Source organism: Cervus elaphus, chromosome 6 (assembly GCF_910594005.1).
Source record: "Cervus elaphus chromosome 6, mCerEla1.1, whole genome shotgun sequence".
NCBI lineage: Eukaryota > Metazoa > Chordata > Mammalia > Artiodactyla > Cervidae > Cervus > Cervus elaphus.
Window position 1 is genome coordinate 1674973 of NC_057820.1, and position 24773 is coordinate 1699745.

The window sequence follows — 24773 nt, forward strand, 5'->3', positions numbered from 1 at the left end:
GGCCGGGCCGGGGGACCTCCCCACACCCGGGGGCCTCCTCTGTGGCACCTTCTCCTTCCCCCACCCTGTGTCTGGGGCCAGATGCACTTGCCTGGTGAGCCTGCCCTGCCTGCGTCCGCGTGGCCCTGGGGGAGAGTGCCCAGCTCCAGCGGGGAAGGCCTGCGCTCGCGTGGGGAGAAGGGGAGAAGGGCCGGCCGCCCTCGGCCCCGGGCACTTGCTGCAAGTGGAGCCGTCCCCTCTGACCCTCTGTGCCGCCCCCTCGGCCGGCGCCCCTGGGCCTGGTGCTGTGGGGCGGGCCCAGGCCATGGGCGTGGGGGCCATGCCTGTGTCCCCGTGGTCAGGGACGCGCTGAGCGAGGCCTGTGGATCCGGCGCTGAATGCGCTCTGTCTCCAGAGGTCGTGCCGGCTTGCCCGCCTCGCAGGCCTCGCTCAGAGGCTAGGGCAAGAGCGTGTCCTGCGCAGACGCTGAGAAGCTTCGGTTTCGGACGTCCGCCTGGATCCCGGCTCTCCGGTCACGGGTCTGAGCGTGTCTGTCTCCAGGGGCTGCTGCCCCGCTGGGTCCTGCCTAACGGGAGGGGCCCGGCCTCCAGTGCTGCCCTGGCTGCCCCGCTGTGCCTGGGACTGCCCAGGCGTCCCTGACACTCCACGGTCTCCCTGCAGCTTAGGAGGCCACCTCCCGGGTGCACCCCCGGGCCCAGGCAGCCGATGGTTCTCGTCCTCTCCTCCTCCGGCCCCAGCCCCGCCCGGCCGTCCCCATCTGACCTCTCCGCCCCCAAGTCCCCGGGTCATGGCCTCCTGCGTTCTCCATGGTGGTGCAGGGCTGGGGGTGCGTTTTGAACTTTTGCTTCAGTTTCTTGAACAGATAAGACATTTTCCATTTCTTTTCAAGTCGTGTGTGTGTTTATTCGCTCAGTCACGTCTGACTCTCTGCGACCCCATGCACTGCAGCCCACCAAGCTCCTCTGTCCATGGGATTCTCCAGGCCAGAACAGTGGAGTGGGTTACCATTTCCTTCTCCGGGGGATCTTCCCCACGCAGGGATGGAACCCGGGTCTCCTGCATCGCAGGCGGATTCTTTGCCGTCTGAACCACCAGGGGAGCCCCTTCTCAAGTTAGCTGTGGTAAAGTGTATTATTAGAAGCTGTCAGCTTGTGTGCGGGGGTCTGTGTTTAGTAGCGACCATACCTGTAGCTCAGCTTTTTATTCCTCATATTTGTGCTTTTTCTGTTTTTTTTAGCCTGTCTCGCTAGCAGTCTGTCAATCGTGTCTCCAAAGAGGAACTGGAAAAATGTTTAAACACCTCTGTTTCTACTCTGTTCCCTTCATGACTGCTGTTGTGTGTGGGGTGGGGGTGTCTGTCGGACGCTGTGGCGCAGGTGGCAGACGCTCACGGCCCTGCCCTGCCCCCCAGCGTGCCCTGCGCCTCACAGCCCCCCTGCGGGCACACCCCGCTCTCCCTGCCCCCAGTCCCCCTGCGGGCACACCCCGCTCTCCCTGCCCCCAGCCCCCCTGCGGGCACACCCAGCTCTCCCTGCCCCCAGCGTCCCCTGCCCCCCCAGCCCCGCTGCGGGCACACCCCGCTCTCCCTGCCCCCAGTCCCCCTGCGGGCACACCCCGCTCTCCCTGCCCCCAGCGTCCCCTGCCCCCAGCCCCCCTGCGGGCACACTCCGCCCTCCCTGCCCGGGCGCCCTGCTCTGTCCAGGGCGCTGGGAGGCGGTGACGGCAGACGCACCAGGCCCTGAGCTACAGGCAGACACGCGTCAGTCGTGGGCCTGGTTCCTCGTCCTCGGGAGCAGGGCACCGATGCCATGGCAGGGTGGGGCGCGTGACAGTGTGGGGGCTCCCCATCTTCCAGGCCTCTTCCGAGGGCTGGGGAGCTGGAGCTGGGTACCAGCTGCTTTAGGGGAGCGGCCCTCCTGCACTCATCTCACCCGGAGACGGGGGGGACACATGCCTGCTCCGCCTGCCCGTGCCCGCACAGGAGGGTGGGGGCACCACCCGCGCACGGGCGGCCCGGCCTGCACACCAGCGGCCCGGCCCAGGCGACCGCAGAGCTGGCGTCTCCTTTATCGGCGGCTGCTCTCCTGCCTTTCTGCGTGGGGTTCTTCCCCATCCGTGTTTACGGCTCTGCCGCCACGTGTGCGGGAAACCTGGTTACTGCTCCGTGTTTTGAATTGCTGGTAGTATCGGCTCAGTTTTAAGTGTTATCCAGTCGTGGTTATTTCTGTTTTCAACAGTGAATTGTTTTTAGAAGTATTTGTAAATATCCAAACCTAAGTCTTGGGTTACTTGCAATCATACTGACTTCTAATTTAATGCTGTTGCTGTTAGACAGCGTGGCCTGTCTGACGGTGACTCCTCATCAGTCAGATACACTAACATGCGGTGGTGGTGCGGTCGCCCATCCACGTCCGACTCTGCCCCCAAAGGCCGCAGCACGCCAGGCCTCACCGTCCCTCACCATCCGACTCTGCCACCAGAGGCCGCAGCGCGCCAGGCCTCGCCGTCCCTCACCATCTCCCGAAGTTTGTGCTAGTTCATGTTCATTGCATTGGTGATGCCATCCAGCCTTCTTACCCTCTCGTACCCTGTTTTCCATCTCATCCTCTGATACCCTCTTCTCTTTCTGCCCTCAGTCTTTCCCAGTATTAGGGGCTTTTCCAGTGAGTTGGCTGTTCCCATCAGATGACCAAAATACTGGAGCTTCAGCATCAGTCCTTCCAATGAGGATTCAGGGTTGATTTCCCTTAAGATTGATTGGTTTGATCTCCTTGCTGTCCAGGGAACTTTCAGGAGTCTTCTCCAGCACCATAGTTCAAAGACATCAATTCTTTGGCTTTCTGCCTTCTTCACGGTCCAGCTCTCACAACTGTACATGACCACTGGGAAGACCGTAACCTTGACTAGACCGACCTTTGTCAGCAGAGTAATGTTTCTGCTTTTCAACACACTAGGTTTGTCATAGCGCTCCTGCCAGGAAGCAGTCATCCTCTGATTTCATGGCTGCAGTCACCATCCTCAGTGATTTTAGAGCCCAAGAAGAGGAAATCTGTCACTGCTTCCACAGTTTCCCCTTCTATTTGACATGAAACAATGGGGCCGGATGCCATGATCATAGTTTCTTTAATATTTAGTTTTAAGCTGGATCTTTTCACTCTCCTCTTTCACCCTCATCAAGAGGCTCTTTAGTTGCTCTTCACTTTCTCCATTAGAGTGGTATCTTCCACGTCTCTGAGGTTGTTGGTGTTTCTCCCGCCTATCTTGATTCCAGCTTGTAACTCATCCACCCGGGCGTTTCTCATGATGTGCTCAGCGTACAGGTTAAACAAACAGGGTGACGGCAGACAGCCCTGTTGTGCTGCTTTTTCAGTCTTGAACCAATCAGTTGTTCCATACAGGCTTCTAACTGCTGCTTCCTGACCCGCATACAAGTTTCTCAGGAGACAGGTAAGATGGTCTGGTACTCCTATCTCTTTAAGAGCTTTCCACAGATTGTTATGATCCACACAGTCAAAGGCTTTAGCATAGTCAATGAAACAGAGGTAGATTGTTTTCTGGAATTCCTTTGCTTTCTCTATGATGCAGGGAATGTTGGCAATTTGATCTCTGGTTCCTTTTCATTTTCTAAACCCAGCTTGAACATACGGAAGTTATTGGTTTGCATAATGCTGAAGCCTAGCATGCAAGATTTTAAGCCTGACCATACTAGCCTGGGAGGTGAGTGCGACTGTCTGATGGTTAGAACGTTCTTTAGTACTACCCTTCTTGGGAGTTGGGATGAGGATTGACCTTTTCCAGTCCTGTGGCCACTGCTGGGTCTTCCAGATTTGCTTACATATTGAATGCAGCACCTTGATGGCATCCTCCTTTTCAGGTTTTGATTAACTCTACTGGAATTCCATCACCTCCACTAGCTTTGTTACCAGCAGTGCTTCCTAAGGCCCCCTTGACTTTGCTGTCCAGAATGTCTGGCTCTGGCTGCTTGACTACACAACCATAGTAATCCGGTTCATTAGCAGTTCTGTGTATTGTTTCCATCTCTTACTGATCTCTTCAGCATCTGCTAGATCTCTGCCATTTCTGTCCTTTATTGTGCCCATCCTTGGCCAAATGTTCCCTTGATATTTCCATTTTTCCTGAAGAAATCTCTGGTCTTTCTGCTTCTGTTATTTTCTTTCAGTTTTATGCAGTGTTCATTGAAGGCCTTCTTGTCTCTTTGTGCTGTTCTTTGGGACTCTGCGTTCAATTGGATGTACCTTCCCCTTTCTCCCTTGCTTTTTTCTCTTCTCTCCTTTCTCAGCTGTTTGTAAACCCTCCTCAGATTCCCGCCTTGCCTTCTGGCTTTCCCTTCTCTTTGGGATGGTTCTGTTTGTTTGCCTTCCTGTACAGTATCATGGACCTCCATCCATAGTTCTTCAGGAACACTGTTAACTAGATCTAATCCCTTGAATCTATTCATTACCTTCCCTGCATATTCATAGGCATATTCATTGGGGATTTGATTTAAGTCATACCTGGCTGGCCTAGTGGTTTTCCCTGCTCTGTTTAGTTTTAGCCTGAATTTTGCTATGAGAAGCTGGTGATCTGAGCCACAGTCAGCTCCAGGTCTTGTTTTTGCTGACTGTATACAGCTTCTCTATCTTTGGCTACAAAGAATGTAATCAGTTTGATTTCAGTACTGACCATTTGGTGATGTCCACGTGTAAAGTTGTCTCTTGTGTTGTTGAAAAAAGGCATTTGCTGTGACCAGTGCGTTCTCTTGGCAGAATTCAGTTAGCCTTTGCCCTGCTTCATTTTGTTCTCCAAGGCCAGATTTGCCAGTTACCCCAGGTGTCTCTTGACTTCCTAACTTTTGCATTCCAATCCCCAGGGATGAATAGAACATATCTTTTTTTTGGTGTTTGTTCTAGGAGGTCTTCTAGGTCTTCACAGAACTGTTCAACTTCAGCTTCTTCAGCATGAGTGGTTGGGGCATCAGTTCAGTTGCTCAGTCATGTCTGACTCCCTGCAACCCCATGAACTGCAGCACACCAGGCTTCCCTGTCCATCACCAACTCCCAGAGCTTGGTGACAGTCATGTCCGAGTCGGTGGCGCCATCCAGCCATCTCATCCTCCCCCTTCTCCTCCCGCCTTCAATCCTCCCAGCATCAGAGTCTTTTGCAATGAGTCAGTCACAGTATGAAAAGGTAGGTGCATAGACTTGAATTACTGTGATGTTAAATAGCTTGCCTTGAAAATAACTGAGATCATTCTGTCATTTTTGAGGTTGCACCCAAGTACTGCATTTTGGACACTTGTTGACTTTGAGGACTATGCCATTTCTTCTATGGGATTCTTGCCACAATAGTAGATATAATGGTCATCTGAGTTAAATTTGCCCATTCCCATCCATTTTAGATTCCTAAGATGTTGATGTTTCTTCTACCATCTCCTGCTGGACCATGTCCAATTGACCTTGATTCACGGACCTAACATTCCAGGTTCCTGTGCAATACTGTCTGCAGCATCGGATTTTACTTTCATCACCAGACACATCCACAGCTGAGCGTCCTTTCCGCTTTGGCCCAGCTTATTCTTTCTGGGGCTATTAGTAGTCCTCCTCCACTCTCCCCAGTAGCATATTGGACACCTTCTGACCTGGGGACTCACCTTTTGGTGTCACGTATCTTTTTATCCTTTTATACAGTTCATGAGGTTCTCATGGCAAGTATGCTCGGATGATTTGCCACTTCCTCCTCCAGTGGATCACGTTTTGTCAGAACTCTTCATTATGACCCATCGCCTCAGTCTCGTGTGGTTAGGTTTTTCTAAATGCTCCATGTGTGCTTGAGAATGTTTTCTCAGCATTTAGGTAGAGGACTCTACCCCCATTCGATCACCCCATGTTAGTTGTGTTCTTCATTAATTTTCTGTGTGCTTAGGTCAGTTAGCATCTTCTACCGTGTGTGCGTGTCCTTTTTTCTTAAAAGTATTTCCAGTTTTGCTCTCTAGATGTTAGGGCTCTGCTGGGTGGACACAGGCTGTTGATTAAACCCCGGTCTTGCTCGTTGATGTGGCGGCCTCTCTCCTCAGGGCCTTTTGTTCACTGCTCAGGCACACGCGAGCTCTCCCTCCCTCCCTCCCCCTCCCACAGCCTCATCGTCTCAGCTGCCCCGTGCTGTGTCTCACGAGGGGTCTTGTGCAGTCAGCACAGAAGTGCGTCTCATTTGGTCTCTTGAGAAGCGATTTCATACTTTTTATTGAGATAAAGTTGATACACAGTACGTTTCAGGTGAGTAGCAGTGATTCACAATTTTTAAAGGTTATGCTCCGTTTGTAGTCAGTAAGGCTGAGCGCCAAAGAATTGATGCTTTTGAAGTGTGGTGCTGGAGAATACTCTGGAGAGTCCCTTGGACTGCACGGAGATCAAACCAGTCCATCCTAAAGGAGATCAACCCTGAATACTCAATGGAAGGACTGATGCAGAGGCTGAAGCTCCAATACTTCGGCCACCTGATACAAAGAGCTAACTCGTTGGAAAAGATTCTGATGCTGGGAAAGACTGAAGGCAAGAGAAGAAGGGGGTGGTAGAGGATGAAATGGTTAGATAGCTTCCGTGACTCAATAGACATGAGTTTGAGCAAACTCGGGGAGATAGTGGAGGACAGAAGAGGCTGGTGTGCTGCAGTCCATGGGGTCCCAAAGAGTCAGATACAGCGTAGTGACTGAACAACAGTCAGTATAAAATATTGGCTATGTTCCCCTGTCCTGTACAGTATATCCTTATAATTTGTTGCTTATCTAATTTACACATAGCAGTTCGTATCTTTTAATCCCCCTCCTCTCCCCTGCCCCTCCCGCCTTCCTTTGCCTATTGATTAACCACTAGTTTACTCTCTCTGTCTGTGGGTCTGTTTCTCTGTTTTGTTATACTCACGAGTTTGTTTCATTTTTAGATTCCACATATATAAGTCACATCATGTAGTAGTTGTCTTTCTCTGACTTATTTCACTTAGCATAACACCCTTCAAGCCCGTCCATGTTGCTGTCAGTGGAAGAGTTCTCTTTTCCTAATGGCCGAGCAGTGTTCCACTGTGCGCATGTGTATGTACACACTGCATCTTTGTCCGCTCATCCGTTGATGGACGTTTAGGTTGCTTCCGTGTCCTGGCTACTGTAAACAGTGCTGCTATGAACACTGGCGTGCATGTGTCTTTTCAAATTAGTGTTTTCATTTTCTTCAAATATCTACCCTGGAGTGGAGTTGCCAGATTGTGTGTTAGCTCTGTTACTCGTTTTTTGAGGAAGCTCCTCATTGTGTAACACAGAGACTGCACCAGTGTGCCTTCCCACCAGCAGTGTACAAGTGTTCTCTTTTCTCCACATCCTCACCAGTAGTTGTTATTTGTGGTCTTTTTGATGACAAGACCTTCTGACAGGTGAGAGGTGTTAATCTCATTGTGACTTTGATGTGCATTTGAGAATCTATTTACTTTTTAAAAATGCTTATTTCTTTTTTTGGCTGAGCTGAGTCTTAGTTGCAGCATGCTGGATCTTTCAGTTGCAGCCTGTGGGATCTAGTTCCCTGATCAGGGATCGAACCCAGGCTCTCAGCCTTGGGAGCGCAGAGTCTTAGCTACAGGACCACCAGGGAAGTCCTGAAGAGCTATTTCTTAATGGCGGAATGAATCCTTGTCCCCTCCGGTGACCGCTGATCTCTTTGGGTTGATTTCTGCTGCAGCAATATTTCCCCAGTCAGGCTTTGCCCTTCGTCCCCACCCACCCCCCTCCTGCTCCTCTTCCTCAGTTATACAGCCTCACCGCTGTCCCTCTGCAGCGCTGTCCTGCTCTTCCGGAGCTTTGAGCTTTATTGACAGGTGTCACACGGTACGTGTCGCTGGTTCAGTGTTACATTTGAGATTCTTAGATGTTTTAGTGTTTTCATTTTCGTCACACTGTGTTGTTGCTGTTCAGTTGCTGAGTGTTCGACTCCTTGTGAACGCATGGACTGCAACAGGCCAGGCTGCCTTGTCCTTCACCATCTGCCGGAGCTTGCCCAAACTCATGTCCATTGAGTCAGTGACATCATCTGACCATCTCATCCTCTGTTGTCCCCTTCTCTTCCCGCCTCCAATCTTTGCCAGCGTCAGGACCTTTTCCAGTGAGTCGGCTCTTCGCATCAGGTGGCCAAAGTATTGGAGCTTCAGCTTCAGCATCTGTCCTTCCAGTGAATATTCAAGGTTGATCTCCTTTAGGATGGACTGGTTGGATCTCCTTGCAGTCCAGGGGACTCGCAAGAGTCTTCTCCAACATCACAGTTCAAAAGCATCAATTCTTCGGCACTCAGCCTTCTTTATGGTTCAACTCTGACTTCCATACTTGACTATTGGAAAAACCATAGCTTTGACTCTATGGACCTTTCTCAGGAAAGTAATGTCTCTGTATTTTAATGCGCTGTATAGACTCGTCTTAGCTTTTCTTCCAAGGGCAAGTGTCTTTTAATTAATTTCATGGCTGCAGTCACTGTCTACAGTGATTTTATTTTTTTTTTATGTATTTTTTTTTTACAGTGATTTTAGAGTTCAAGAAAATAAAGTCTGTCAGTATTTCATTTTTTCCCCATCTGTTTGCCATGAAGTGATGGGACTGGATGCCATCATCTTAGTTTTCTGAATGTTGTTTTAAGCCAGCTTAAACACTCTTCTCTTTAACCTACATCAAGAGGTTATTCAGTTCCTCTAAACTTTCAGCCATAAGGGTGGTGTCATCTGCATTATCTGAGGTTATTGATGTTTCTACCAGCAATCTTGATTCCGGCTTGTGCTTCATCCAGCCTGGCATTTCGCATGATGTACTCTGCACATAAGTTAAAAATAAGCAGGGTGACAATATACAGCCTTGACTACTCCTTTCCCAATTAGGAACCAGTCTGTTGTTCCATGTCCGGTTCTAACTGTTGCTTCTTGACCTGCATACAGGTTTCTCAAGAGGCAGGTAAGGTAAGGTGGTCTGGTGTTCCCACCTCTTTAAGAATTTTCCAGTTTTTTGTGATCCACACAGTCATAAGTTATAGTGTAGTCAATGAAGCAGAAGTAGATGTTTTTCTGGAATTCTCTTGCTTTTTCTATGAATCCAGCTTGTACATCTGGAAGTTTTTGGTCCTCTAAGCCTAGCTTAGAGGATTTTGAGCATGACCTTGCCAGCATGTGAAATGAGTGCAGTCGTGTGGTAGTCTGAATGGTCTTTGGCATTGCCCTTCTTTGGGCCATGTGAGTTTTCCAGTCCTGTGGGCCACTGCTAGGTTTTCCAAATTTTCCAAAATTGCTAGCATATTGAGTGCAGCAGTTTCACAGCATCATCTTTTAGGATTTGAAATAGCTCAACTGGAATTCCATCACCTCCACTAGTTTTGTTCATAGTGATGCTTCCTAAGGCGTGCTTGATTTCGCATTCCAGGGTGTCTGGCTCTGGGTGAGTGATCACACCATCATGGTTATCTGGGTCATTAAGATTTTTTTGTACAGTTCTTCTGTGTATTCTTGCCACCTCTTCTTAATCTCTTCTGCTTGTTAGGTCCATACTGTTTCTGTCCTTTATTGTGCCCATTTCTGCATGAAATGTTGCCCTAGTATCTCTGATTTTCTTGAAGGGATCTCTGGTTTTTCCTTTCTTTTATTTTCCTCTGTTTCTTTGCATTGTTCACTTAGAAAGACTTTCTTATCTCTCCTTGCTATACTTTGGAACTCTGCATTCAGGTGAATATATCTTTCCTTTTCTCCTTTGCCTTTTGTTTCTCTTCTTTTCTCAGCTGTTTGCAAGTCCTCCTCAGACGACCATTTTGCCTGTTTGCATTTCTTTTTCTTGGGGATGGTTTTGATCACTGCCTCCTGCACAGTGTTACAAACCTCCGTCTGTAGTTCTTCAGGCACTCAATCAGATCTAATCCCTTGAATCTATTTGTCATTTTCACTGTATAATCATAAGGGATTTGATTTAGATCATACCTGAATGGTCTAGTGGTTTTCCCTACTTTCTTCAGTTTAAATTTGAATTTTGCAATAAGGAGTTGATGATCTGAGCCACAGTCAGCTCCCGGTCTTGTTTTTGCTGAGTCTGTAGAGCTTTTCCATCTTTGACTGCAAAGAATATAATCAGTCTGAGTTTGGTGTTGACCATCTGGTGATGTCCATGTGTAGAGTTGTCTCTTGTGTTGTTGGAAGAGGGTGTTTGCTATGACCAGTGTGTTCTCTTGGCAAAACTTAGATTTTGCCCTGCTTCATTTTGTACTCCCAAGACCAGACTTGCCTGTTACTCCCGGTATCTCTTGACTTCCTTCTTTTGCATTCCAGTCCCCTATGATGAAAAGGACATCTTTTTTTTGGTGTTAGTTCTCAGAGGTCTTGTAGGTCTTCATAGAACTGTTCTGTTTCTTCGGCATTAGTGATTGGGGCCTAGACTTGGATTGCTGTGATATTGAATGGTTTGCCTTGGAAATGAACCAAGATCATTCTGTCATTTTTTTACTGCATTTCGGACTCTTTTGTTGACTGTGAGGGCTACTCCACTTCTTCTAAGGGATTCTTGCCCACAGTGGTAGATATAATGGTCATCTGAATTAAATTCGCCCATTCAAGTCCATTATAGCTCACTGATGCATCAAATGTCGACGTTCACTCTCGCCGTCTCCTGTTTGACCACTTCCAGTTTACCTTGATGCAAAAACCTAACATTCTAGGTTCCTAGGCAATATTGTTCTTTATAGCATCGGACCTTGCTTCCATCACCAGTCACATCCACAACTGGGCATTGTTTTTGCTTTAGCTCCGTCTCTTCATTCTTTCTGGAGTTATTTCTCCACTGATCTCCAGTAGCATATTGGGTACCTACCGACCTGGGGAGTTCCTCTTTCAGTGTCGTATCTTTTTGCCTTTTCATACTGTTCATGGGGTTCTCAAGGCAAGAATACTGAAGTGGTTTGTCATTCCCTTCTCCAGTGGACCACATTCTGTCAGACCTCTCCACCATGACCCATCTGCCTTGGATGGCCCTACATGGCATGGCTCATAGTTTCATTGAGTTAGACAAGGCTGTGATCTATGTGGTCAGTTTGGTTAGTTATCTACTGTCCACCTTTGTGAGTTTATACTGCAATGTGTTTGTTTTCCCGATTTTGCTGTTTCGACTGATGGTCCCGGAGCACAGGTTCACACATCCTGTTGTATATACGTGTAGCAGAGGAATTGCTGATTCATAGCTGCCATCTGTGGGGTCGCACAGCGTCGGACACGACTGAGGCGACTTAGTAGCAGCAGCAGGGTTAGCTCAGCCTGCAGTGCAGGAAACCCAGTTTGATTCCTGGGTTGGGAAGATCCCTTGGAGAACGGGTAGGCTACCCACGCCAGTATTCTTGGGCTTCCCTGGTACCTCAGATGGTAATCTGCCTGCAGTGCGGGAGACCTGGGTTCGATCCCTGGGTTAGGAAGATCCCCTGGAGGAGGACATGGCAACCCACTGCCGTATTCTTGCCTGGAGAATCCCCGTGGACATAGTAGCCTCGTGGGCTACAGTCCTGGGGTCACAGAGAGTCGGACACGACTAAGCACGTAAGCACAGCACAGGGTTAAGATTAATAGCATATCTGTTGATGAAAACTATTTCCAAAACAAAAATAGTAAGAGTAGCACTCTTTTCAGGTCTTCTTCACGTTTGGGTAATTGAAGACAGCCGGAATGTGCTCTCTGCTGTGTGTTAGGTGGTTCGGTTGAAGCCGCGTGTAGCCCCTTTCTCAGGCGCCTGTGGGTTTCCTCTGGTCGCACGCCCGGCTGTGACAGGTGGCAGTTTCTGTGGCTGAGCTGCAGCGCTCTGAGCGGATCTCTGGCCCACACGCGAGTGTGCATCACCACACGCTGGTCATTTGTACAGTAGTGGGTTACCCAGGGAGGGAGAGCTTTCCAACAGGGATGTCTTTCAATGTCCAGGTTTGTGTTTTATCTTTCTTAACAAGTCACATTTGTTACTGTCACCACCGATATTCAGAAAGGTGTCCAAATGTGGATAAGCTTTCAAGCCGTCTGTAATGGACACATGTTTTCCAAACTTCTGATTTTTGCTTGAAAGCTCCAGCTTTGTAACTGGCTACAAGTAGCATCAGCTGTTTTCCTTGAAGAGACAGGCTTATTTCATTCATTTTTGAGAAGATGTCCGACAGTATCCAAGTCTGAAGACGCACAGATGGGTCTGGCAGGCACTCGGTACGGTCAGGTTGATGTTTCCGGGACAGAGGGGCTCACTCGCTGCACAGCTCTGCTCTTCGGAGCGTTGCCAAAGCACTCTGTGCAGACTCCCGTTTCGTCACATTGAATATTCACAAGACGTGCTTAAGGGTTGAGGTTTAATACGGCTACTGACTTGGCAGCATGACGGACACTTAGAAGTGGCGCTGACGTTTTAAGAGCCTCCTGACCCGCTGTGCTGTGGGTGTGGTGACGGCCGTGGCCTGCGACGCGTTTTCAGAGAGAAAGGCCTCTTAGCTCGTGCTCGTCAGACCTGCCTGGTCACTCTTGGTGCTTTCCGCTTCTGTGTGCTTGGAAATTATCTTGTCAGCTCCACACACGCACATGCACACAGCCGCCAGCACACGGACACATACACGGAAGAAAAACCCTGTTGAGGTTTGACCGGGATGGTACTGACTGTGAGCTGGGAGGAGGAAAGTTAACTTCTTTCTAACATGAAGTTTTCTGATCCCATAAGTATATGGACTCTCTTGCCAGTTATAAATGTTCCATGTTTTTCTGTATTATGACTTTGCAGCTTTAAAAAAAACTTACTCAGAATTACTTGACTTTTATTTATGTTATTTCAGTGGTTTTGTTGTTGTTGTTGTTTTCTTCCTTTAACTTTATTGGTAAAGACGTCACTGAGATCTCTTTTTAACTTGTTACCTGGACATTGCTAGATCCTCCCCACCCGTCTGACTGTAGGTCAGACAGATCTTCTGACTTCACTTCTGTCAAGTGGAATCCCCAGTTTTATTTTCAAGATTTGCAGATTCAGGGGCTTCCCTGATGGCTCAGTGATACTCTGCCTTCAAGTGCAGGAGACACGGGTCCAATCCCTCATCCGGGAAGGTCCCACATGCCGGGGAGCAGCTAAGCCTGTGCCCCGCCAGGAGAGAAGCCCCTGCCGTGAGAATCCCACCCCGCAACAGAGCCCTTGGCTAGGTCTGTGCTAGCGGAGCGGCGGGGGCAGAGGCCAGGCTGCACTCTGAGCAGTCCCTGAGTGGTGGGGAAGCTGAGACGTCACGGTGCGGGGCTGGTGACTGAGAGTCTGCCTGCCAGTGCTGGGGACACGGGTTCGATCCTGGGGCACAGTCTGGGAACATCAGAGATGCCGCAGAGCACATAAGCCCGTGCGCCACACCTGCTGAGCCTGTGCTCCCAACAGGAGAAGCCCCCGAAATGGGAAGCCCATGCACCGCAAAGAAAGTAGCCCCTCTCACCAGACTAGAGAAGACACAGCGTAGCCAGAAATAAGTCAGATTTAAAAAGGGTGAGGGGGCTGATGCTTCAGCGCTTCACTGTATGGGGGGGAGAGGGCGGACCCGGAAGGGACAGTGAGGCTGAGGGGGCCTCAGAAGGGGCGTGAAGTAGTGAAGAGAAGAGCTGGCAGTCGGGGAGGGTTTGCCGTTCATTTAAATCCTATTTTTGCTATGTAATATTTGATCTATGTGTGACCATGTATACAGTATACACGTTGTGAGGGATAATAAGCCCCGGTCAGCATTGGAAATCAGACCATCGTGCGCCTCCCTGCCCATCTTTTTTTCCCTCTCCTTCTGAGATAGCCACTGTCCTCTCATATTTGTCATTCCCTCAATTTCTTAAGCCCTTTTAAAAATGCCTGTCTGTGTCTCTAGATGATAAATTGTTTTACCTGTTTCTGACCCTTAGGAAGCGGCGTGTGCGTGTACTGCCTCAGCTCACCAGAGTCCTCGTGCTCTCTGGGTAGCTGCAGTTTCCCTTTGCGCTGATGTAATTAATTCACTCTTCACATACTACAGTTCACATATAATTTAGTGTGTTATGTATTGTGATTTATTCATCAGTAATCTAGTTGAACTGTGGAAAACAGACAGTCTTTTCCATAAATCATTCTGGGACAATTGTATATTCACACGTGAAAGAATGAAACTTGGCCCATGTCTTACACCTCTCAGAAACATTAATTCAGAATGAGTCACAGACTTCAGCGGAAGATCCGAAACCTTGAAACTCCTAGGAAATAAAACTTCTTGATGTGGTCTCAGAAGTGAGTTTTTGGATTTGACATCTAAAGCACAAGCAACAAAATAAAAAATAAACAGCTGGGGCCACATAAAGTTAAAGAGCTTCTGCATAGCAAAAGAAACCATCAAGAAAGTGAAAAGAAAATCTGCAGAATAGAAAAAAATATTTGCAAACCACATATCTGATAAGGGGATAATACCCCAAATATATCAAGGACTCTCTACAACTCAGCAAGAAACCAAACAACCCAGGTAAAAAATGCACACAGGGGGCCTTTCCTGGTGATCCAGCAGTTCAGACCCTCCTGGTCATGTGTTGTATTTTCCTGCCTCGTGACTGTTGCCGGTTGTGGACATTGTCCATCTTATGTGGTTGAAGTGCTGGGTCTTTTAAGCTGCGTGGGACTTGGGCAGAGCATAGTAACTGAAGGTCATCTGTCCAAGGTGCACACGGTAAGGTGACGCGTTTAAGGGTTCACTGTGTGGTCACCGTGCGCGCGGTTCCTCCCTTGTCAGCGGGAAGCGTTACATCCCAGGATCTTGGCCGAGTCTGCCCCGGCCAAGATGCTACCCGGCAGCATCACTGGTGCTCGTGTGCAGTGGCCAGCAGGTCAGAAAGGGTCGTGCCCTCACAGAACAGATCTTGTCATGGCGAAGACAGGGGCAGTTTGTCACATCAGAGGTTAGCCAAGGAGATGGGGTTCGGGGCTGGCAGCGCTCCGCTCGTGTGGACAGGCCCCCTTGAACCTGGGGGGTGAGGAGCCACCAACAGGAGGCCGATGCGCAGGCCCGATAGGGCGTTCCTGGTGCCGCCTGGTGCGCAGGGCAGCCCTGCGGGTGGACGGTGGGCCCAAGGGCGCGGCTGCTGGGGGCTGCGGCTGGCGGGCTCGCCGGGCCTGGGGCTGGGGGGGGGGCAACGGCAGGGGGAGCGGTGGTCGCGGGGCAGAGAGCATCGGGTTTGGAGCAGAGAACTGGTTCACCCCCTCCCCCCAGTAAGCTTCTTTGCTGTGGCGTGGCTGATGGATTCTTCTGGCACAGCCGTTCACAGGCTCAGTGGGTCGCGCTCCGCGTGCAGGGACCAGTGCAGTCATGTAGAAGCAGACCTTTGTCCGGGGAGCCCTGGAAGGCTGGGAGGACTGCAGAGTGTTTGCAAGTGCTGGTGATGGCAGGGGCTCTTTGCAGGGGATCTGCACGACCTCACGCTTGTCTTAAACACCACCTGCTGCGGCTTGGAGGACAGGTCCCTGTGTGTGAGTGTGGTCGTGGCACCGCAGCATCGAGGCCCGGGTGCTGGTGGTGGCCTCAGCTGGGCGGGCCCCGCGGTGGTCGTGGGTGTGTGCATGGGCACGGCTGGCCGCCCACCCACCGCAGCTGCCTGCCCGGCCCTGCCCATCAGACCATCGCCCCTCCAGTCGTCTTCAGGGCGGGATTGTCTTGTCTTCAGATATTCGGGTCCCGTCCACAAAAGATCCCGAGTGTCTCATCTGGCTCAGGGCTTCTACCCTGGGTCGCCAGGGTTACCAGGGCAGGTCTTGGGGGGACAGGGCTGCCTGTCCTATGTCCTTGTCGTCCCCCCACCCCCCGCTGCTCCTGTTGCTCACGGTCTCTCTGTGGTTCTCCGGGGCCAGCCCCAGCGTCCTCACGGGCCCGCAGCAGATGGCTCTTGCTTGTAGGAGGTTGCGGTTTTCCTGGACTCAGTTGAGACCTGGCGCTGGCCTGCCTGCTGGGGACTGTGACGCCCCGTCCCCACTCTGCCTCCAGAGTCATCCCAGGGTCTCTCATGCAGCAGGAGCTTTCTCGGGGGGTTCCTTCGTGACTGCAAGCCCTGCGTCAGCTCGGGGGTGGCTTCCCAGCTCCCGCCCCCCGCGTGTTGGGGGTTTTCTTGCACTGGCTCCACTCAGCTCTGCTGCCAGCGGGGCTTGTCTGGAGACTCCACTCGGCCCACGGGGGCAGGGGCGGGACGATGCGGTCCTCAGGTCCCCAGCCCCTCCCGTGGGGGCTCTGCTTGTGGCCGCCAGCCGGCCGGCCGTGGGGGAGAGCACGCGAACACCTTCCTGCCGCGGGTGGGGGCCTGCAGGCCCATCCTGGAGGGACAGGGTGGCAGCTGCATGGGTCCCAGGACCGCGTTCTGAGGCAGGAGGAGGTGCGGGTGGGGTCTGTGTGGCGGGCTCGGGGCTGTGGTCTCTGTGCTGGCCAGGCTGGGGGTCGAGGTCTGAGCCTGCTTCCCGCTGGATTCCGTGGGGCAGACTCAGAGTGGCTGCCGGGGGCCCGCTGAGCACCGTCTCGGGTGTCAGGGCGTCACGGGGGGCGGTGTCCCTGGGATGGTGTAGCAGTCAGGGCGCTGGGGTGGAACTGCTCTTTGTTTTTCTTTTTAGTGGAAGGACAGTAGCTTTCCAGTATTGTTTTGGTTTCTGCCCTACTTGACTCAGCCGTCGGTGCACATATGCCCCTCGCTCTTGACTCTTCCCACCTGTGTCCCCATCCAGCCCCTTCAGGTCCTTATAGAGCCCTGGTTTGGGAACTGGCCTTTGTAAAACACTGTCCTTGTGTGGTCACGGTGTGACTGTCTGAAGGTTAAAGAAGTAATTGGCCCTGAGGAAAATGCTCGAATGTCAAGAGAGAGTTTCCTACGCATTGTCAGTTGAAATGTTTTCTTTTTAACATGTAGGTTTTACATTTTTTCTAAAAGGCGTTTTCCTGAATAGTTAGTGGCTAATTGGGCCACGAACGTTTAACCTGACGTGTCTGTTCTCTCTCTGAAGCAGGGTCAAGACTTCCTTCTCCACACCCCGCTCGGCTCGCAGACGGAGGCTGGCAGTGGCGGGCGGCTGGCCCTGGGTGCTCAGCCGATGCCTGCGGCCACCCCCGCGGACCCCGCGTGCGCCTGCGAGGCCTGCAGCGAGCGCAGGTACCCCAGGCTCCCCTGCGCCCCGCCTTGAGCACCGCCGGGAGGGCGGGGGCTCCCTGGGTCAGCAAGGGGTTCAGGTCCGGGGCCGCCCACGCATGGGGCTGCCCTGCCTGGGGGGCTGCCGCCGCTGGAGGACAGGGAAGAGAGCGGGCTGGGGCACAGGGGCTGGCCCGGCAGTCCCCTGACTGCCCTGGTGCCTGTATCCCCAGGGAGATTTCGGCAGAGGCGGAGCGGGAACCCCAGCAGCTGCAGAACTACTGGTCAGAGGTGCGCTACACCGTCCGCTGCATCTACCGGCAGGCGGGCACCCCGCTCGCGGACGACCAAGACCAGTCCCTGGTGCCCGACAAGGAGGGGGTGAAGGAGCTTGTGGACAGGTACGCCTTGCCCGGGCCCGGCCCCTCCTGGAGCCCCCGGGTGCTCAGCAGGCCCCTCTCGGGGTCAGCCTCAGGCACGTGGTGGCAGCAGACGGGCCGGGTAAAGGCTCCAGTTCTGATTCTGCTGGACGCGTGTTGCCTGCGGGCTGAAGGTGAACAGACGTGTTCCCGTCCTCCTCGGCACTGAGGTCGGCAGTAGGCAGCGTTGGGGCACCGGCTGGCCCTGGGGTGGTGGGGAGCGTCCCCGGGCCCTGCTGCCTTGTTGCCTCAGGGAGGAGAGGCGGAGACGCCCCGAGGAGGTGAGGGACTGCAGGCTCTGCGGGGTCGGGCCGTGCGCGGGCAGCCAGCAGCTGGCCTGTTGGTGTGGGCGTTTCTCCCTGGGAGGGGCCCGGGGCGTGGCCGGGACCTCGGCACAGTGATGGTACAGAATTGATTCTTCATAGTTTGTACACTTCCCAGCTGAGGTGAAGTGAAGTGAAAGGCGCTCAGTTGTGTCTGACTCTTTGCGACCCCACAGACCATACACTCCATGGAATTCTCCAGGCCAGAATACTGGACTGGGTACCGTTCCCTTCTCCAGGGGATCTTCCCAACCCAGGGATTGAACCCAGGTCTCCTGCGTTGCAGGCAGATTCTTTACCAGCTGAGCCACAGGGAAGCCAGATTTCCCAGGGGACTCAGCTCGTAAAGAATCCCCCTGCCAGTGCAGGAAACACAGGTTCGATCTCTGGGTGAGGAAGGTCCCCTGGAGGAGGAAATGGCAGCCCACTCGAGCACTCTGGCCTGGAAAGTTCTTGCCATGGACAGAGGAGCCTGGTGAGCTACAGTCCACGGGGGTCACGAAGAACAGAGACGACCGATCATCGCGACTGAGCCACGATCGCCACCACCGTAGTTGGTGCCATCTTGTTTCTCTTTTTAGAGGCGTTCCAAATAAGAGCAGTGAATTAGGCGGTTTTCGCTTTGGTCTGTTTCTCCTGGTTTGATTGCAGCCCCTGAGGTTTTCTCCCTCCTGTTCACGGTGCCTTCTGGAGGTAGGAGCGGTACCTGGCCGCGGGCTGTAGGAACCAGTCAGTGATTTTTCTGTACCTGAGATGACTCTATGCAGTATACGCCTTATTTAGCAGTTGGGTTTCTTGGTGAATATTAGGAAAATACGTATAACCTGCACGTCAGACCCATCACCTCACAGCTATGGATGCTCAGGAAGAGGCCTAAGTAAAACAGAAGACAGTTGAAACTCTGAGCAGATGACAGTGCAGACGGGCGTTGTGGCAGGAGTTATGATGGTGCTGTGGGAGTGGCTGAGGTCGGGAAACAGCAGTGCCCTGGTGGCGGGTCATGCTGTGGAGAATGCGGAAATTCCAGCCTCTGTTTGAGGTCTGTGTGCGTCTCGTGTTTTTCACATGTTTTATATGTACTGTGTTTTTTGTGGTCTTCATGTCTAGAGGAGACTTCGTTGTTGTTTCAAACGCCAGCACAAACACCAGGAAGGGTGTCTGCAGGGCCCATTTCTGGGGCTCATGCAGCTGATGGAGACTCCCCCTGCCCCTCCCGTGGCCCTCAACGTCCAGCGCTCCACCCGGCTCCCCAGCCCGGCACTCACGCCCCGCGCTCACACCCTGCCAGCGCGCTCCAGCCACGCCGGTTCTCATGGTGCTGCCACCAACAGTGCTGGCTTCTGCTTTTCGCTCTGTCTGGAGTGTTCTCCTCACTCAGATTTCTTTTTTCCCTTCCATCCTTCCCATTGGGCTTCCCTGGAGGCTCAGTAGTAACGAATCTGCCTGCCAGCACAGGAAACGTGGGTCCGATCCCTGGGTCAAGAAGAGCCCCTGGAAAAGGGAACGGCAACCCACTCCAGTATTCGTGCCTGGAGAATTCCATGCGCAGAGTCGTCTGGTGGGCTACAGTCCATCCAGTCGCAGAGAGTCAGACCAGACTTAGTGACCTAACAGCAGCAGCAGTCCTTCACACTAGACTTCAGAGTCCCTGTCTCAGAGAGACCATCGGACCTGACCTCCGGGGACCTCCCCTCTCTCCTCGCCCGCCCCTCTTCTGCGTTGTGTTATCCCACTCCCTGGAGTCGCGCTGGGACTGTGACCCCGCCGCCGGGCCGCTGTTCGTCGGACGTGTGGCTCGGGAGCTTCCACAGAGTCTCCGTCCTCCTGCCTCATCAGAGGACTTTTACAACATCTGTCTGCCAGAGGACCACGTGGTCATGGTTAAATTTGTAAGATACAGAAATGGACGAAAGAAATGAAATGTAGCACATGTCCAGTTCCCCCAGGCTAAGGGAGCCCAGGAGTGGGCATCCAGGCCCCTTGTAGGGTCTGCTGTCCCTGTCGTTTGAGACTTCTGTGACCTCCTTTAAGAGATGAGGTGCATTGTTTCAGAGAGCAGTCTCTGTACTGGTCATTAAAATTATGCTTGTTATCCTACATTTAAAAACCAATGCGTCGATCTGAATTGAACTAACCACGGTGGGAATTCCTCAGTTCTTCTTGTTTCTCTGGCCACGGTTTTCATAAGGCTGCAGGGTTCTGTTTTTACTTGGCTCTTGTCTTTTACAGCCGAGGTGGTATGGTGTGGTGATTGAAAAATGAAATGTGCTCAGTTGCTCACTCGTGTCTGACTCTTTGCAACCCCATGCGCTGTAGCCCACCAGGCTCCTCTGTCCATGGAGTTCTCCAGGCAAGAATCCTGAAGTGGGTTGCCATTCCCTTCTCCACGGGATGTTCCCGACATAGGGATGGAACCTGCGTCTCTTGTGTCTCCTGCATTGCAGGCAGACTCTTTACCCATTGAGCTGCCTGGGAAGCACAAGTGAAATAGGTGACAACTTCTGCCCCTTTTGCCCAGCGTGGTGCCCAGAGGGGAAAGGAGCCGTGGTCCAAATCCAGGAGCCGTATTTCTCTCGGTTTCACTCTTGTGTTCCGTGCTCCCGGGTCCTCCTGGCGATGGGCTGTACACGGAGCCCGTCGTTGCTGCCTCGGTGTCATCAGCTTCCACCTGCAGGCTCCTCAGAAGTGCACAGTGAAAGCCAGTAGTCTCTAACCACAGTCCTGCCAGTTACTGTAGAACAAGTTTGTAGAAATTGACAGTCTCCGCGTTAGGAAGGAAATTCGTGAAACGGATACTTGATGTTGTGGCCTGATTGGGGGGCGTGTACTGATTTGTTTTCTCTGATCTTCAGCTGACACATTTTATCTTATCACTTAGTTTTTTGGTGGGATCATTTGAAAAGAGATATCCTGTCTCTTAAGATTCCTCTGATGATGAGAGCAGTACCAGCCTGTTTGCACTGTAGACTGAGCCGATAGGAAGAGGGACGAGCCGCCTTCCAGTCCAGGCAGCTCCTGTGGGGTTGTTGCTCCTCAGCTGGCAGCACGGACATGTTTTCCTGGGGCTCCAGGCCAGCTCCCCTGTGCACGCTCTGCCCCCTGCTGGCAGTCTGAGCGCAGCGGCCCCCGCACCGCCCCGCATCTGAATGGGGTGCTCGGGGGACACCAGCCTCGCTGTGGTCTGCCCGGTGACCCCTGGGCGCCCTGCCCGTGGGGGGGTGACGGGGCTGGCCCTGCAGATGAGCGTGCCTCTCTCCCATGCAGGCTCTGCGAGCGGGACCCCTACCAGCTGTACCAGCGGCTGGAGCAGCAGGCGCGGGAGTACGTGCTGGAGATGAAGGTCCGGCTCCTGCGGCAGCTGTCGGCCGCGTCCAGAGTGAAGCCGCCGTCCGGCCTGCAGGGCCCGCCGCAGGCGCACCAGTTCATCTCCCTCCTCCTGGAGGAGTACAGCGCCCTGTGCCAGGCCGCACGCACCATCAGCAGCTTCCTCGGCACGCTGGTGAGGCGCCACATCCCGTCAGGCTGTCCGCTGCTCGGGCGACGTGCGGGGCGCGGGGGCTGCTTCCCCTGCTCGGGCGACGTGCGGGGCGCGGGGGCTGCTTCCTCTCCTCAGGTGACGTATGGGGCGCGGGGGCTGCTTCCCCTGCTCGGGCGACGTGCGGGGCGCGGGGGCTGCTTCCCCTACTTGGGCAACGTGCGGAGCGCGGGGGCTGCTGCTTCTCCTCAGGTGACGTGCGGGGCATGGGGGCTGCTTCCCCTCTTTCCTGTCCCTCGGGACTTGGCTGCTGCATGGGAGGAGGGGCGTGGTGGGGAGCTGGGGCCGGGGGCAGCGTGGGGCAGCGAGGGGGATGGGAACGGTCTGCGATGGCGGGGGCACGCCTCCGCGGGGCCAGAGCGCTGCGTTGTGCACACGGGAGGCCGGGCTGGGGCGGGGCAGGGTGTGGGGGCTGCCCAGCGCTGGACTGAGGAGGGGTTCGTGCTCAGGTGGCATGCCGGCCCCTGTGGGCGTCTCCAGTCCTGGTGAAGGGGACAGACAGACCTGCTCTCCCTGGGCCTGTGACCGCAGGGGCTGCAGGAGGAGGTGGTGGGCACGCACCTCCTGGGACCTGGCCTCGGCGGGCTGGGCGCACCTGCGGCTGGACGGGAAGCAGGCCCTCTTTGCTTTCTTGGTCTAACTGTCTGTGGGGGCGGTCCTCATTGTGCACAGTTTGTTATTAATGCAGCTGGCCTTGGGTGCTTTCTTAGTGGTAAAACTGTATTTTGAAACAAATACAGTTGGTTTCAAAACTGGTGGTTCTGAAGATTTTAAGCGTAAGGGTCTTTGTGTGACGCTAAAGTTGATGGGCCTCAATAGACAATGAGCCCGTCCTGCAGGCGGTTTCCGGGGCCAGGGGCCGCCCCGAGCCTCGCCCCAGCACAGCGCTGGCTCTCCTGCAGCGCAGTGAGTGCTGAGACCTGGGGGGCCGTGGCTGTGAGCGAGTGGGCGCGGCTGCGGGCTGTGAGCAGCTCCTCAGCATCCGGCTGAACAGGCGGCTTCCTTGTGTCTGCCTCTGTGCCTAGTCTCACAGGGTGCTCTGGGTGAAGTTGTTCAAGAAAATGGGGCCTCACACAGGTGTTTATTCCGGAAGGGGAGGAGCGTTGGCACAGACTCATCAGAGCGCTGTGGGCATGCTTCTCTGGCAGTCCACCGGAGTCCAGGACCTCTTGGGGGTTGGCTGCAAGCTGGGCCTGAAACTGTCCCCAAACAGAGTGGACTCTGCTCCGCCATAGTCTGTTGGGGTCGCTCACCCTTCAGGGGGTTTTTGAACATCAGACCTTGATCGTTTGGGAAACACTGGTTCACTGAGAGAGTTGCACAGATCTGCCTGATGATCTTCAATGTCAAGTTAAGCAGCACAGTCCTCAGTAGAGAAAATCACTTCTGTTACCATCATTGTGATCCTCTTCAGAAGGGCCTTTAAATTGGAGAAGCTTCGAGGCCACAGTGCCAAGTGTCCATTTCCCGGAGTTCTAAGTTTTGCTTGAAAGCTCAGGTTTTTGTGGTCGGCCACAAGAGGGTCCTCCACGTGAGTCGCCTGGCGGTCACCCCACCTGCTCCCTCTCCACTTGCTGCCCCGCCCCGCCCCGCCCCTCCAGGGGCAGCGTCCTCCACGGGCCCAGAGCTGCAGAGCACGCGGACCGCGTCAGGACGTAGAGGGCGTCTGCACAATGTGACTTTTCTGGGAAATGTCCTTGTACCCCTGGGGTCAGACAGGTCACAGGCTTTCTGATTATCGTGAATGTCAAAGTAAAATTGGGACTGAAATGAGGCCTCCGTTCATCCAGGAGATGCCTTCCCAGGCTGTAGTAGGTGGAAACCCTGAGTCTCCCTTCTCAAGGACAGCAGGGTCTTGACCAGCCTGCTGTTTCTCAGGCTCTGTTAGGACGTGACCGCACACGCTTGCCCTTCTTCCAGCCCCACGCTCTCTGTGGGAAGTGACAGGTGGGAGTGTTTGGGTGGAGGGGCCAGGCCCAGGTCGGCCGGGAGCTTTGCTGCGGCCTCTGGGTGCAGCCGCGCTGAGTCTCTGCTGCCGCCCCCGCCCCTGCCTCCGCTTAGTCTCTGCAGCAGCTGTGACGGCGCACCCCCGCAGGCCCTGTCCCCGGGCCCGGGCAGGTTGCCCGGTGTGTGAATGGAGCACCGCAGCCCCGAGGTCAGGGTTATTGTGGGGGCTGCGGGACGTGCTCCTCACTGGCGTGCGTTGCTGTCCCGGGCTGATCTGAGATGGTGAGACGAGTGTGGGGTCTGCCGTTTATCTCACCCGCCTCATCTAGAAGCGTAACTTCAGATCTCAAAAAATGCCAGTGTCTTCCTATAGCAGTCCTCCCCTTTGGTCACCTTTAGCTGATATGCCCTACCCAGAGCTCTGGTCCCGTCCCTGCCAGTGTGACTCAGGGCTACACTCACACCAGCGGGCAGGGACAGTCCCCTCTTCCCCAAGACGTGCGACAGCCCAGGCCCGCCCGCTGCTCCAGGACCCCTTCCCGGGACCCTGGCTCATGCAGCTGCTGCCTTTGCTCTATGTTCTCTGCCACGGGGACAGGTCGTCACCTGGGCGTGGGCCACTGCCCTGCCCCCGGAAGCCCTGGCAGACTGCGGCCCGCTGCGTTGTCTGTGTCCCAGCTGGCGCGGCGCCTGTGCGGAGGGGCCTCTGTGGAGTGTGTGCATGCTTTCCACACGTCATCTGTGGCTGCGTGCTCACGACGCGCACGTCTTCAAACAGCGTGCCTGATTCAGCTTCATGCCCGGCCGTGGGCCCAGCGTCTTGGTTCCCAGGCCCTGGCCTTCACCCCGCCCAGCTCTCCGGTGTGGGAATGGCTCTGAGAGGCAGTGCAGGAGAAACTGGTGTGAAGTGTTTTGGTAAAACATGCTGTAGGAACCAACAGTGGAAATGCGGACGGAGGTGAGGGTTCGAGGGTCCCTGCCGAGGCTCTGTGTGGCCGCAGCGTGCACGCGGAGGGCCTCAGCCCGCAGAGCGTGTGTGCCTGTGGGGAGCAGGCGCTCGTGCGCTCGGCATCGCTCTGCGGGCATGTGTGGGTTCCCCTTCACTTGCTCTCGCGGCCCCTCCGCCCCTGCTGGTGAGGGCACAGGGCACCGGGGTGTCCGCAGGCAGATCGTGTCCGGGCGTCCGCGGGGTCAGCCCCTCCGCTCGGCCGCGCTGAACGGTGGGTGGGGACAGACCAGGCGGCGGGTGGAGTGAGGCACTGCTGCAGCGGGGGCGGGAGCGCGGTGCTCCCTGCAGGCTGTGGAGGCTGTCGGTGGCTCAGAGGAGGACCGTTTCCCTGGGTGCAAGGTGACACGCCGCAGGGAGCGTGCATGTGGCTGACATGTGAGTTCACACAC

The 24773-nt window shown here is 54.0% G+C and overlaps 1 protein-coding gene across 3 annotated transcripts in view; it reads left to right on the forward strand.

Annotated features, from left to right (window-relative positions):
- The window catches only part of FAM193A (family with sequence similarity 193 member A), a 148195-nt gene that overhangs the window by 66031 nt on the left and 57391 nt on the right, over positions 1-24773 (forward strand). For 2 of the 3 annotated variants that reach the window (XM_043906007.1, XM_043906006.1), the window contains 3 exons: positions 17030-17175; positions 17385-17552; positions 21158-21392. In XM_043906007.1, coding sequence (XP_043761942.1) covers positions 17030-17175; positions 17385-17552; positions 21158-21392 — 549 coding nt within the window. The remainder of the gene's footprint in view (positions 1-17029; positions 17176-17384; positions 17553-21157; positions 21393-24773) is intronic. The other variant, XM_043906005.1, reaches the window with a different exon arrangement.